This window comes from Falco biarmicus, chromosome Z (genome assembly GCF_023638135.1).
Source record: "Falco biarmicus isolate bFalBia1 chromosome Z, bFalBia1.pri, whole genome shotgun sequence".
Lineage (NCBI taxonomy): Eukaryota > Metazoa > Chordata > Aves > Falconiformes > Falconidae > Falco > Falco biarmicus.
The window spans coordinates 80606218-80622122 of record NC_079311.1 but is presented as its reverse complement, the minus strand read 5'-3'; the positions used below and the strand labels follow the sequence as shown (position 1 = coordinate 80622122).

Here is a 15905-nt window from a genome sequence, read left to right as displayed (position 1 = left end):
AGAAAAGCACCAAGAAATGGAAAAAAAAATGACCATTAGTGTCTAAGACAAAAGAGGTTACATCAAATATTTCTCTCGGAAAGAAAAAGAGCGCAGATTTTACACCTAGTTTATAATCTGATCACAACTGTGCAAGCTAATCCAGGTGGCACTTCAGAGGCCCCCCAGGGAGAGGAAAAACAAATGCATCTGTTCATTTCTTCCCATTTTTGATAGACCTATTAATAAGTCCTTCAAACAGCCAGTCAGCAGGCCTCCTGCAGTGACACCAACTACTTGAATTCAGTTATTTGTTATAAACTTGTTCAGAAATAAACAAGAACATGCTACAATTTCTCTGGCTTTTTTTTTGTTTTGTTTTGTTTTTTCTCCCACTAAAGTGTATTTCAGAACCTATATAACATACAGACAGAGGGGGTTATTCCTCTCTCAGTAGCACCAGTGCACCTCTTTTTACAAGGATGCCGGAGAGGGAAACAGAACTGAACATCTGGGTTTAGATATTATTTAAAAAGACAGTGCTTTACACTAAGGCTTTGCTTGTTGTTGTATGTAATATAATCCATACCTGGTTTTATACAACCAATCCTGATAAATAGACTTTAATACCGAAAGGGGACTAACAGCTATCAACACATGGTCTTGCAAAGATGCCCCATGAGGCATTAATGAGAGGGTTTGGCACCCACAGCTTTAAATACAATAAGTTGTTCTGACACAGGGGTTTTCTTCCACCTTAAAAGTTTCCTTAATCTTACGCTCTCCCTAGCTATAGCCGTAGGAAAATCCTGTCTGGCGCGGGCGCTCAGCATCTGCATGGTTGGACAGACCGTTAGCAACTATTTATTGACAACTTTCTGCCTGTTTTCCACTCCACGTCTGTGTATTTCTTTCCAACACGCTTGTGCGACAACAGTTCAAATGTATATCCCTCCGGCTGATGGCAAATATTACTTCAACCGTTGCGGAACCGAGAGTTTTAAAAATAAGTCGGTGCCGCATCAACTGCCTGATACAAACCTGAAGCTTTATCTTCATTTTCAGAGAAATAATGCCTGCCTGCTCACCTGAGCTACTAACAGTTGAAAAGCAGAGACGTAGGTTTTGCTTACAGAAAGGTGGCCCTGAATTTGTAAAGAGCGAGCTGGAAAAGGATCATTGCAAGTAGCCGACTGAAGAATAGTTTGCAATGTGATGTATTAGGGAAAATGAGAGAAAATGATTTTTTGGGCGTATAAGGATGAATATATCAAGTCGAAGAAGAGTCGTTTAACACATTTTGATATGATATTAACAAGAGCACTAGGGCAAAATCATGCTCATTGCAGCTGTCCACACATTCGGTTTGATTCAGCAAAGATCTACAAGAATTATCTGAGACCTGAAATACCCTAGAGATCAAATACATTAATTTTATTTAAACAAGCGTACTGTTAAGAAGCGCTAGGATTTTTATCTCTTGTTATTTGCAGGAGGAAGGACTTCTGGCCATAGGGAATAATGTAATACGCAAGGAACCCTCCTGCAGCAGGACCCCGGCATGCCTTTCTGTGCACCTCCTTCAGCCTTCACCCCAAATTGCTGCGGGACATACACCACCAAGCAGGATGTATACAGAAGTATTTCTGTCAATCACTTATTCTTGCCAAAACTTTCACCAGAATGAACTGGTGAAATTGTATGTACAGCATAGAGGTGGATATCTCCCCTCTTCCAGTGTAAAGCCACTCCCCGTTGCCCTGTCACTACAGGTCCTGGTACAAAGCCCCTCTCCAGCTTTCCTGGTGGCCCCTTCAGGTGCTGGAAGGTCTCCCTGGAGTCTTCTCCTCTCCAGGCTGAATCACCCCAGCTCTCCCAGCCTGTCCTCAGGGTGGGGACGATTGGTGCAGACCGGCTGCACATCACGCTCTGGAAGAAGCAGCTCCATACACGATGAGGAGTCATCTCTGACCTTAACATCTATGAACCTTAAATCACGCAACAGGCACTAATATGTCATTCAAGGAAAGGACTGTAGCAAGTCGTGCAAATGATGCTTTTCCCCGAATATTTTAAGCAGCCCTGGCCAGACAGGTACTCTGCTGGAAGCTGTCTAGTCACGTCTCTATTCAATGAACAAATCCCCAAAGTGCAACACTCGGTAGCATCCTCAGCGCACAATGCTATTTAAGGATTTAGGTCAGTCAGAGCTAAGTCATTTGTCAGTGCTAATAAGAAAATAGTATTTTAAACAGAGGCTACAAACCAGCAAAAGTAACAACAGCTAACCAGGAGGGACATGCTGGCAGCACAGTCCCATGTTAATACTGTCGTCTTTCATGAAAGCTCTGTGGATCATAAAAAGAAAAAAAAAAAAAAAAAGAAAGGGCGGGGAGGGGGGGAGGGGGGTGGAGGGCTGGAGGGGGCCGGAAATAGAAAAAATACGTGTTTGAATCACAATCGTCTGAAAACTCAAGATTGCTTGGACCCAGAGGTGCAGCCAAACAAGCAGCAAGGAACACAGAAATTCTTCCTCCCTTTAGGGATCTCAACCCACAGAGATTCACTGCTGGAGAAAGTCCAGGGTAAGCACCAGCCCCAGGTCCTAAAAGCAGCAACCACATCTCTGGACCATTTCAAATTGAACCGTGGCAAGATAAGCAAAGATACACATTCAAGGAATATAGAAAACCAACTTGACATCATGCATTTTAACCACCCAGCCCTGCCTGTCCATCAGAGCAGATGGTCCAGGCTGGGGGACATGAGCATCCCCGGCTGCAGGACCCCCATCCCCTCCTCAGCTCCATCCCGACCTGCCAGTGCTCCCCACCCAAAGCATTGTCTCCCAAAGCTGGGTCTCCGATAGCTCTCCAGATCAGCAGCTTTAGAAACCAGGTGGTATCTCTAGTACAGGGACTACTCTTTATTTGTTTCCATGCTGCCCATACCAGCACAAAGTCAGTTTACTGGTATGGCAGCAGCATCACCTGGAACATCTCATCTCCCTCATACGGACCAGATGACACTGCTCACAATCACATTTTTCACTTGGAAAAATACCAGACAGAAAACTCTCTCTGTGGTATACTTGGTATTGCAAAGAGTAAGAAAAGAGAGATTTTGGGAGGTTTCAGAATTAGCCAGATCTGGCAAATGCCGCTATCTTCCAGAAAGCCTGTTAGCACTGGAGAATATTTGCCCTTGTTTGAAAGCAAAGCAGAACTGCTCAGGGCCCGCGATTCTCAAAAGTGATTCCTCCTTTCTCTCTCCTCTTTCCTGGGCAGTGAAGGCTCATTGCAACACTTTAATCACTGCCAGCTTCAACATCTCCTTCTCATTACTGACTCCTAAGTTTTGTCGCTACTACATATTAGTCCCCTATCAGAGAAACTTCTCTTCATGGGTTTTTTTTTTTTTTGTTTTACTATTTGTTTCTTTTTCTCTTATTTTGATCATTTATCTTTCTCTTATTTTGATTATTTCTCCCTCCCTTATTTTGATTATTTCTCTCTCGCAAACGCTTGTCAGCTAGCCCAGTTCTGTTGCAGACATGACCGTAACTGATGCGTTCCTCCCCTTTTTTTCCAGATCTTCAATCAAAACAAAGAAATCCAGACCTGAGCCAGCATCGAACCCAAGCGCTCCCACAGCAATACTGGGTGCCTTTATTCCTTGCTCACTGTCCAGGCAAGAAGACATTTTGCATTACCGAACCAGACACCCTGACTCAGTATCTGGGAGTTGCAGAACATCCAGAGTGCTCCCCTGGCAAACCCACCTCCAGTTTTCTATCTTGCTCAAATAAAGAAATTGGATGCACCTGGTAAAACTTGATTTTGGTTTATTATTCACAGCGGAATTATACCACTCGAAATTAGAGCAGAACTTGTTTCACCTAGCATTAGCTGTGCAGTAAGCAACGAACAGAGACAGATGCATCCAGGGATAACTCGGCACCTTTGTCTCAGCACCGGGTGACTCGGTGGTGGAAGAAGCCTCAGATATACTGGAGAAGCCTTGCTGCAGGTTGGACCAGGTCTAAAGGTAGGGGAGATGAGCCAAACTGTGGCAGACTTACTGATGGGATGAAGGTTCATACGGCAAGAAACTCACATTTGCAGGGTATTTTTGGTTGGGGTATTATTTTTTTTTTCTTTTTTTATAGACTCACAGAATGGGTTGGGTTGGAAGGGACCTTCATGTCCCTCTAGTTCAACCCCCTGCCAGGAGCAGGGACAGCTTCAATGGGATTAGGTTGCTCAGGGCACTGTCCACACTAACCTTGGATGTTCCCAGGGATGGGGCATCGGGCACCTCTCTGTGCCACCTGTGCCAGTGCCTCACCACCCTCACAGTAAAGAATTTCTTCCTTCTCTTGAGTCCGAATTTCACCTCTTTTAGTCTAAACCCATTCCTCCTTGCCCCATCGCTAAAGGCCCTAGAAAAAACTCTTTCCCTGTCTTTCTTCTAAGCCCCCTTTAGGTGCTGGGCGGTGCTTGAAGGTCTCCCCGGAGCCTTCTCTTCTCCAGGCTGGACAACCCCAACTCTCCCAGCAGAGGAGCTCCCATCACTGACAATCCCCCGTGGCCTCCTCTGGCCCCGCTCCAGCAGGTCCATGTCCCCCCTGTGCTGAGGACCCCCGAGCTGGACGCAGCGCTGCAGGGGGGTCTCACCAGAGCGGGGCAGAGGGGCAGAGCCCTCTCCCTTGACTGGCGGCCACGCTGCCCGGGATGCAGCCCAGGGCACGGGGGGCTTTCTGGGCTGCAAGCGCACATCGCTGGGTCAAATCCAGCTTCTCATCCACCAGCACCCCCAAGTCCTTCTCCATCTGGTGAAATTAGAACTTCTCTCAGTTTCTATCTGGTGACATTGAAAAAATAATATATTTTTAGTTGCCCATCAGCTGAAGCCATGTCCTTTGTGGTTTTGCTGGCTGGCTGTCCTTTAGCTGTAGAGCAGAATGGTCCAGAACGAATGAGACAGCTGAGCAAGACCCCTGAGCACCTCGCTGCAGCGACCTGGGAGGCAACGACCCTAGGGGCAAGAGGGACAGGTCCCCAGCTCAATAAATGCCAAAACAAGTACACTGGGTCACCGAGCCTTGCACCAACTCCAGCCATCAAACCTTCCAAAGGACATTTCGATACCACCTGCACCTTTTCCCAGAAGGTTTTGGGGTTGACACACCAAAAATCTTTTGGGAAATTCCTGTGGAGTTCTTACAGAGAAGAGGAGGAGGAGGGAAACAGCCCAGAATTCTTCCAAACAAATAAAGATGAACTGGACTGCTACCGACATCCGAAAAACTTCACACGCTGTCCCCTGTGCCCATCGGAACATCAGTCTTCAGTTAGTACTTCAAAAAAACCCCAACGCATTCCTATTATAGCCATGGATAGAAATTATATTTAAATCGAGTATTTGGGAAGCACGAAGTCATATTGTCTGCCAATTGCTGGGATTAAATGTATTTGATAAATTCATGAGCATGATAGCTCAAAGCATTTCTGAAATGGCACGCAGCTTGGCCAAAATGCTATCTGAGCTGTATTTTAAACTGAAAATTAAGCATTAAAGATACAGTATGTTCCTTGATCTGGTGCATGCTGTCAGGGGTCCACAGCAGCTGGAGATGCCACACTAAAACCCTTTGATTGGGGTGCATTTCTCAGACTATAGATTACGTCTCAGAGTTTCATGGAAAATTTCTGCCCTGCAGGAACTAATAGCACAGGCTTTTTTTTTTTTTTTTTGCTTTTTGCTTTTTTTTTTTTTAATGCAACTACATACCCTGTTGTACCCTATACAGCAAAGGATTGGCGTGGAAAAAATAACCTGTTCACGCACATGCACAGTCTGAAGAGGAAGGAAGACCTAAAAAGGCACCTGTCATTTTTACACAAAGGAAGGGAAGGCAGAGCGATATTCAGGAGTTTTTCCTCCCATTTTTGATGTTTGCTTCTGCTCCCAACCAGCTTTCAGCAAAGCAGCATGGGAGTTGCTGCCCTTTGAGAGCATCCCAGCTCCTTGCCCAGGGGCTGCCCTCTGGGTTTGGCTCCCCATGTGACGATAAACCACCAGAAACCTCCACGGACTGAGATGCGAAAACAACACGAAGCAAAGACTGAAGGAAGCTGGTCAGGACAGGCAAGGTGCTCTTTGTCATGGCTCTGTCTGGTGGCAAAAGTCCCGGGCAGGAGCGGAGAACGGTGACCAGCTCCTGCCCCTCCAACAGCAGCAGTCTCAGAATGATGAGGCTGCTAATTCTAAATTGAAGCTGGAGGATGGGTTGCAATACAAAAGGCACAGCGGGGCAGCCTGGAGAGCTGCTCTCCTCCCTGGGGATGCTGAGGGATGCAGGACTAAAACCTGCCCAAACCCCAGATGTGGTGTATATGGGCAACTAAAGGCTTTCTCCTTCCTTCATCTCTCACCTAATAAAGCAGGACAGATTAAATGTCTTTGTCCCTCCTCCACGCTGGCTGTTAGCTCACCCATGAAGGAGTGATTTCTTGCTGGTTTGCTGGTTTATTGCACATCCTTCTAGCAGAAGGGACCTAACCCCGGGCAAGGTCTCTGCGTGGTCCCATAAAAGAAGAAATTGCAGCAAGTTCTGGTGCCCTGCAGACTTGCTCTCTCCGCACCCTCCTCTCCTTCTCGGGACAGCCAGGACCACCACCACCTTGGCCAAAGCCTGGCTCTCTCACTGTGACCCTTTGATGCTCTTTTTTTGTCCAGGAGACCAAAGTGGTTTCAGGCAGAGCCAGAATTAACCAAGATGACAACAAGGTATCCTTAAAGGGATTTTCTTCTTTTACACCTGCTCCAAAAAGACCAGGCTGGGAGAGCTGCAGCCAACCGACTTCTTTGCACAACAGACTTCTGCTTAAATAAAGAAGAAAAAATAAATACTGTCTTTTTCCACGTTCCTGAAACAAGGCCACCTGTGCACACTCCTGTTTTCTGGAATAGTCTCATGCAAACCTTCTCGTTAGCAGTGATTTTCATTCACAGAGAGGTGAAGTGTTTGAAACACTTGCAGAGGATAATTTTCAGGCTCATGAATAACAATCTCTCCCTTTCTCACTTATGGTGGTGACATTTAAAACCAAAGTGGAGTACAGGGCCGCAGTTCTACACTTCACAGTGTGAATTAAATCTACATACATTATGCAAAATATTCATTTTCACTTGTTTTCCTTTTGTTTTTATAATTATAAGTGTGAAGTAATTTATTCTGCCAAGATCCCGCCTGTATTACAGGGGAAAAATTAATTTGCTGGGTAGACATAAGCAGCACTCAAAAAAAAATATTGCAGAGGTGTCAAACGTACAATAACAGCGCCAACTGAGCTGTGGGTCTTGCTGATGGATCCCACTGAAGATACAGCCCAGAATAACACAGATTAAACAAGCAATGAGGTTCACCAGCTCCCTCGCTTGGGGTTCCCCACACCTCCCCCCCCCCCCCCCCCCCAATTTCATTCTTCACGGGGTCTATTTACAGGCTCTCCTCCAGCACCCTGCAGCAATGAGCTTATTTCTTTTGGAATTAAACTTAGGGCAGGATGGCTCAGCCTTTTTAAAATGAAAGCACTGCTCCTCCTGACCCCACAGCCTCACTGCTCGGCTGAAGCCCCCCCCTCCTTTCAGACCACGCTTCCTCCACCGGTGCTGGTGGGCAAGGAGATGTGGGGGACCTGCAGAGCCCAGGGTGATTCAGAGTGGCAGCTGGGAGTGGGTGGAGGTGACACAGGAGTATCCCTTGCCCAGGGGATGTCACCAACCCATGCGTGACCCAGGGACACCTGCAAAAGTGTTCCGCAGTGATGAACCCCTAAACAAATACCAGAACTTCTCCAGGGAATGATACATCACCACTCCCCGCCCCCCGCTGCTTTTCTCCAGGACCTGTATAGATCCTACTAATGCTGCCCAGAAATTGGTATTTTCACATGACCAGGTGCAGCATTCAGAAGCAACTGGGTCACCAGAGAGAAAATTGCCATTCCCACCCCCATACAACAACAACCTCAGCCCTTTTGTGTAGAACTGTCAACTTTGGAATAAAATTAGATAAACATAGGCATATATACACACACACACACACACACACACACATATATATATCCCTATATTAATGAAGGGATAACTCTCAGTCATGGTCACCCAGGCTCTCCATTCAATTTTTTTTTTTCCCTAGAATCAATCTGGAGCACGGAAAGGAACAGCATCAAAATTTTTATGTGATGGAGGTGCGGGCCATGTGCTGTTTCCAAATGTGCTTGTTAGCACAGGTTATCTGCCACACAAGTTTAACAAACCCAGCTGAGGCCCACGGCAACATAATCCTTGCCTATTCCCTGATTTTATACTCCCATGTAAAAGTAAGTGGTTTTTATTTTTTTCCCAGGAAAGTGATCTATAATGATGTAAACCCTGGCCAGGGCCACCCAAACTCCCATACCTTGCTTTATCAGCATGAATGGAAAAAAGAAGTTGTCCAAATTTCTATCAGAAGGAAAATTAGCTGTTTATAAATCCCACTTTAAGAGTTTATTCGCCACCTCTTACATCCATTTAAACAAAACGTTGGGATGAAAAAAAACCCTCTGGCTGTGGGGCTCAGAAGGAGGTGGCACATCCCTGAAGCCTCTGGAGTCTGGCTAAGGGCTGGCTTCTGCCTGACGAACTCTCACCAACCCTGCTGAAAATTTTTTCCTTCATTTTCACGGCTTTTACACTTTTGTAGCCCAAATGACTCCCACAAAGTTATTCTTGTTTTAACCAGGTGTGGGGCTCAGGCTCAGTGCCTCCAAGAAGAGTCAAGCGGGCTCAGATGCAAAGAAGTGCTTTCTGAATGCAAACTAAAATTCAATTTCTCTCCCAAAGCCTGCAAGCCACGGGAGCATGGCACCAGCTCGGGGAAGGATGCTGGGGCAGCTGCTGTGATGAGCGGAGATTGAAGCCCTGGCACCTTTGCTACCCCTGTGTTTAAAGCACAAGGAGAAATGCTCCTGCCATAAAGTTGTGCCTGTTGAAAAGCTGAAAGGCTACACCTGTGCCCAAGTTAAAGAGAAAATAGAGAAGACGACTGTCCTCATCGCTAGACACAGGAATAACGAACCGAACCAATTATCCTTGGAGATGAACACAGCTCAGAGGGTACCGCTGCAGGCACGTAGCAAACCCCTCATTTCAACCTCGCATGTTCAACAACCTCCTCGCTTCACTGCTCTTCTGAAATACGGTGACAGAAGGAAAAAAGCCTGATGATTGCCCCCCATAGACACTACCTGCCCACCCTGGTCCCCCCTCTGTCCCTGCTCACCATCCGAAAGCGTGGTGACTGTCACATCCTCAGTGGAGACGCCAGGGCCATAGCGGTTGTAGGCGAGGAAGCGCAGGGTGTACTCGGTGAACTTCTTCAGCCCCTCCAGGCGGTACGACAGCCCGTCCACCTCGACGTTCTAAAACACAGAGACGATAAAGCGAGGGGAAATGTGACCAGCCAGCGGCACGGCTGCACCGGGGGATGAGCGGATTAGAGGCGAGCTTTTCGCTCTTTGACGAGGAGAGCTAAATCCCTATTTAAGTTGATAGAAAAGGCAATTTGTAACAGAGTGCCTTGTTACAGCTCGGTTCTTGGCACTCGGTCCCAGCCCTGCCCACGGTGTCAGGATGGAGGTGATTTCAGCGCCTAAGAGTAGTGATGGAGTTACTTAGGGCACAGGAGCAAAGGTGGGTCTTTTTCTGGTTAAGCCAGTTGCTGCCACTCCACAGGTACGTGACGGGGAAAGAAGAAAATAAAGGCAAATAGCCAAAGGGGAACTTGGGAGAAAAGGAGGAAGCAAAATAAAGCCAGCACAGAAAAAACGGGGACGGCATAAAACATCCCACAAGACTAGTGAAGCACCTGCCCAATGCCTGTGGTTATCACGTGCTATTCGGTCAGAAAAAAAAAAAGACAAAACATTTTCTTTCCTGCCCTGTGCTTAGGCAAAAACCTACTCAGGTGGTACCCTACCTGCAGAGCTCACCTCCGCCGCGACTACTACACTCCTATCAAATCCCGGTTAACAAACAGCTGGTGGGAAGCCCCTGAGCAGTTTGCAACCCGCAGAAAGCAAAGTTGTTTGTTTGCCACTCGAAAGCCCGTGCTCCTGGCAGAGTCAGGAATGCAATGAATTGCACAGCATCAACACCTATTTTTACTATAAGCATCTGTCAGTCTGGAGAGAAAACGCATCATTTCTAGCCTGGATCCGTATTACTTTACTCTCCTACTTGAAAGAAGTTAAAAAAAGGCAACTAAAAATAGATAGTGTACAAAGATCACGTGTACAAACAGCCGTTAATGTTTCTGCACAATGCAAAGGGGCAGCCTAAAAGGGCTTTCCATGCTCTTTGGCATCATTCTGGAATTTCAGCGTGAAGCTGAGGAATGGTTGCTATAGAGCAGGCTGCCTCTTCTACCCCCAGAACCCATTTTATACTGTTGGAAATCTATTTTACTCGAGCTGCTTCTTTTATCGCTGGCCTGTGCAACGTTTGCTACCTAACCTGGAGGATTCATCTGTAAAACCTCTCACCCTGAGCCCTTACAGTGCTCTGAAGACCTGCAGATGCACTGGGTACCTCCTTTTCACCTGTCATCACTCACCTGCTCTTTCCCAGTCGCTGTCTCTGTACAGAAGAGCCTGTAGCCTTGAATGGGGCCGTTTGCATACACCGGGGGATCCCAGGAGACGAGAATCGAGGTAGGTGAGGTAGACACAGCCCGCAGGTTTTCCACTGGCCCGGGAACTTGCACTGCACGGAGAGGAAAGGATGGTGTGAAAAGTCCATTCCCGCATCGCCCACCACTGCATTCCAACCCAGCCAGGACACAGATCCCCACAGCTCCGGGGGGATGCCTATACCATACACCTCCGACTCCAGAACAAAACCACAACAGGGATGACCAACCCATGGAAAATACACGGCGGAAAGACTGTTGCAGATTTAGCACCATAAGTACATGATATACTGAAAAGGGTTGCTCCATCTAGGCTGCATCCCTGCACCTTTGGCTCAGAGGGTGGACTCCATCTCAAAATTGAATTTCTGGGGAACAGCACAAATACCCAATGCACGCAACCGACGTGTTTACATAATGGTAGCAGGAAATCGGAGACATGCCAATCCGCTCACCCCAGCTGGAGCAAAAGGCTGCCATTTGAAAAACCCACAGGCAAACACCAGAAAACCACCAGAAAAACAAACAAACAAAAAATCACACAGAAAAACACAGTGAACACACCACCCGACACAACCCAAGTTATCTGACAGCCCACAAACCGTGAGCCCAAAGCTGCTTTCCAGCGAGGCACTGCTTCATTGTGCGTCTTTCTCTCCCAGCTCTGCGTATGCCAGCTTGACGCTATTAAATTATTAAATGGATTTGGTGCACTGCAGCAGGCTTTGGTTACTTTTAGCAAGCAATTAGTCTTCCAAATCCCTGTTAGCTTCTGCTTATTTTGCACGTGTACCTGTTTCTGCTATCTGTTTAGACTCCTCTGTGCATTGCTCCGTTTTAGCCGCCCGAGGAACCACGGAGGACACCTGAGATGAAGCATTAAGGGCAGTCCTTGGCACACTCAAACAACCAAGGGAGCCCACAGAAGCCGGGCTCCAGGCTGGTAGCCCCTCAATTTAGCAGAGGCATGAGACTGCTCCAGCAAAGCCAACCTGGGAGCACGGAGTAAGGCGATGGGTTGGGGCAGGAGATGTCATACAGCTCTTCACGTACAGCCCTGGGGTCTGGGCTGATCTGGGAGCTGACCTGCTTTGGGCAGGGGCTGGACCAGAAACCTCTCATCACCTGCAAACCCTAACTTGCCCTTAAAAGTTACACCTCCCTGGTGTAAGCTCCAATATTCATTATGTAGTTGGTGATATTCATTCCATAATATTCATTACGGAAACTGCAGGACTGTAACAAACCCATCTTTGAAACCAAACAACAATACAAGTGTTAAAATATTCCATCCTTGAAACTCTAAGCTGGTTTGATTAGTTCTGAGAATACAGAGGTTTGCAATAGGTTTAGCCTGAAGTAGGGATCATTTGAAATGCAAAATTTAGATTGCCTTGACAGCGGATCATGCGGTGGGTGAAGCAGTACACAACTCCTCCTCAAATGGCAACACAAAACGATCCCTTATCATTGGTAAGGAAGCCATAAGAAGTCACTTTTTGTTATCCAGGCTGTATCTTCAAGTGCTCTAATTTCACCCCGGAATGCACCTTATCATGCATCAACTACATCACCCTTTCAGATGTCAGCTGAAATCACTTCCTAAAATGAAAGAGCTAAAAAAGCTTAATAAACTCCAATGACTACCAGCAGTCTTTCCCCAGAAGATCTCCCTGCACGTCTCCACTGGACCTAAACCCAGTGACACCCAATGCTGGGAGCTTATCTGTGCCTTCATCTTGAACTCGAGCAAAACTGGAGGGAAAAAAAAAAGAATAACTGCGGCAAAAATGTAAAGGTCGAGCAGAAGGTTATTTCTGAAGATCTTCAACACCAAATCGTAGCTTTTTACTTTGAATAGGGAGTGTGCTGTGGCATAAAACAAACTCACAAGCTATTGTGCAACTGGCAGATAACAGAATTACAGCTCCTACAACAGGCTTTCCACAAAGTTACATCCCCATTACCAGCCGGTTTCACGCTAACAGCTCCCTTTTGTAAACCGGTACGTGCGTGGCAAGCAGCGATAGCTCAGGACCGCCTGACCCTGCGCTGCCCGGATCCGTCCCTCACCCGCATTTATATATTTTATGTATTTTTATTTCCTTGGCCCAGCTTTCCCATTCATTCCATTTCAGTTCGTCTGACAAGCATTCTAATGTGCTTAAGGCCTCCGTATTTTCAGCACACGCAAAGCATTTCATAATCTCTCCTGATCCCTTTTGTCAAATAATCATCTCGTGAAAATTGGCATTAAGTTTTAAATCTTTCCCTAAATTCTTCTTTTTCTAAATAGCACAGAGGCCCTAGATCTGCTTTACATTCCATTAAAACAAGACATTAAATCATGTTTCTTCTGGAGTCAGCCTTTTACAACAAACAGCCTCCTTGCTCGAAGAAAAAAGGATAAAGGAACGAGGGCAGGCAGACGACTGATGCATTTTCTTTTACCATGGGCTCCACGTTAATGCTGCGATATATTCCGAGAATCACTGCTCCTCTGAGAACACCCTTCTGCTCCCACAAAGAGCTTGGTTCAGTGCCTCAGCCCGCTTCATCAACACAAGCCACTGCAACTGCTGGCACAGTTTGCTGCTGCCCTCACAGCTGCCAGGTCTGGGGCGATGTGGTGGCATGAGCCCTATTCAGCAGCAGCAAAAGCAATCAGGCCCAAAGTCGGAAATGCTCGAACGCTTTGATTTCTTCCTTCCTCTGCTGGTTTTAGAAGGATGCAGTCAGTGCCCTTCTGCTACTGCTGACGGGAGCTGTCAGGGTGGTGGATCTCCCAGTACCGGCTGGAGAGCTGCATCCAGGGCTGTACGGGGACAACGCGCCTTGGGCCGCCCCGGAAGTGGTACTTACCATGGGTGCCTGATATATACCTTGATTTTAGGTATATATTACCGTTTATAGATCCACATTACGTATCTATTGGGTATATATCAATATTACTATAGATCTACATTAGGTATCTATTGGTTATATATCAAAATTACTATAGATCTACATTAGGTATCTATTGGGTATACATTATTATTACTATAGATCTACATTAGGCATCTATTTGATATATATTAATATTACTATAGATCTACATTACGTATCTATTGGGTATACATCAATATTACTATAGATCTACATTACATTATCTGTTGGGTATATATATTATTACTATAGATCTACATTAGGTATCTATTGGGTATATATTATTATTATTACTATAGATCTACATTGTATCTATTTGGTATATATTAATATTACTATAGATCTATATTAGTTATCTATTGGGTATATATTATTATTACTATAGATCTATATTAGGCATCTATTTGGCATATATTATATATTACTATAGATCTATATTAGGTATTTATTGTGTATATATTACTGTAGATCTAGATTAGGTATCTATTTGGTATATACTAATATTACTATAGATCTCTGTTAGATATCTATTGGGTATCTATTACTATTACTATAGATCTCTATTAGGTATCTACGGTGTATATATTATTATTATTATAGATCTATATTAGGTATCTATTGGGTTTCTATTACTATTACTATAGATCTGTATTAGATCTGTATCTATTGGGTGTATATATTATTATTTTATATATATCTATGTATGATGTATTATTGCAGAGATAACTACCTGTGTTCCTAAAATACTCACTGCAGAGCAGTACTGGCGTGTTTCTAATCCCAGCAAAGAGGGCTGTCCTCCACGTAAATGGTTATGTCTTGCTTTTCATCTTCCAGCAGTTCTCAAACCTTACGGACTACAGGCTATTTTGGGAGCTGAGCACCTGCCAGCGGTCCATACAAACCCAAAGAGGTCACATGCAGGTGGGAGTAGAGAAAGGGCCTCCAGAGAATGTCCGTAACTCATTCCCTCTCTCCATCTTACAAAGCAGGGCTGCACGTCCATGTCCTGACCTGGCTGCTGATGCACCACACACAAGGGCAAGCCGGGAGCCCCTGGCAGGAGGAATGATGCTCAGATCTATCCCTCTGTAGTACGAGCTGAGTCGATGCAGCTTGACATTGGGGTCAGCAGACCACAGCTTCAAGTGGGCAACAGCTGCTGGGAAGACCCAGCCACTTGTAGGGTCTGAGGGCTTGAAGACCTCTAGTAACCCTGAAAAGCTGGATTTGTTGTAGGAGCATGAAGGGCAGGCAGCTCTGTGTGCCGGCGAAAGCATCTCCTTACTGAGAGACTCCAGTATTGACCACGCTCATTTTTAGTTGCATAAAACAAGAGCTCCATGTAGTCAACTGCTCCTCCAAACCTGCAGAAAAACAATTCCTACACTCACCAGCCCTCACTGCTCTTGCACAGAGAGTTCCTCTTTGCTAGCGTTCAGTTCAACTGCTGATAGTAAGAGCTAATAAGATACAAGCAAGATCCAAGTGCCTGAAATAGGAATGTAGGCGAAAATCGCTCAGCAACTGCCTAAACGTGCTAAATCTCTTTCTCAAACTTGACATTTTTCCAGCTTTCTGAAGCTCTGCCTTCTGCACCTCAGGCCACCCTGCCTGTGCCAGTGGGAAACTGGCTCAATGCCGAAGCCCTGCTGGAGACCAGGGAGAGGAGCACCTCAACTCCCTGAGCACAGCTCTGGCACCCAGAGAGTTGTTACCCCAAGACTGCTGCTTTAAGCTCCATCTCAAGCCACTGACCTTCCCTCCGAGCTATTGACGGGCTCCAGCCTTGAGCTCTAAGGTGCAGCGATGCAGAAAGATGCACAGCAGCCTTTGGACAAGAAAGCAGAGTCCTCAAGACCATCTAGAATCCGAATGCCTGCATATGAGGTGAAAGGATCATGGTCCTGCTTGTTTTCTCTCTCCTCCTGGTCCCAGGGGTCTCGACGTTGGCTGTCCATAGTCCAAACCAACCTCCAGCCTAACAGCCACGACGCTCCTGCACCCAGTGCGCCGTTCAAGGCGTTCACGCTCTGAATCCTTTCAGGTAGAACAGAGCATGAAACCTTTGTGTTCAACCTTCCCAGGAGAGAGCACGTTCCACCAAGTACGTACCACCATGCTTTTAGAAGGAACACAACCCCACTTAGTCCAACTCAACGTTTGTAAAGGCATACGCCTGTTAATTCTGAGTGAGGCTTCCCTGCTCTCCCGCTCCGTGTTGGGCTAGCCATCTCCATCATGAAAGCTGCTCCTTAAA

At 46.2% G+C, this 15905-nt stretch overlaps 1 protein-coding gene across 1 annotated transcript in view; it reads right to left on the bottom strand.

Annotated features, from left to right (window-relative positions):
• The window catches only part of DCC (DCC netrin 1 receptor), a 554206-nt gene that overhangs the window by 139561 nt on the left and 398740 nt on the right, over window positions 1-15905 (bottom strand). The window contains exons 10-11 of the mRNA XM_056325745.1: window positions 10646-10794; window positions 9314-9452 (exon numbers count right to left, since the gene is read on the bottom strand). Of these exons, the coding sequence (XP_056181720.1) occupies window positions 9314-9452; window positions 10646-10794 (288 nt within the window). The remainder of the gene's footprint in view (window positions 1-9313; window positions 9453-10645; window positions 10795-15905) is intronic.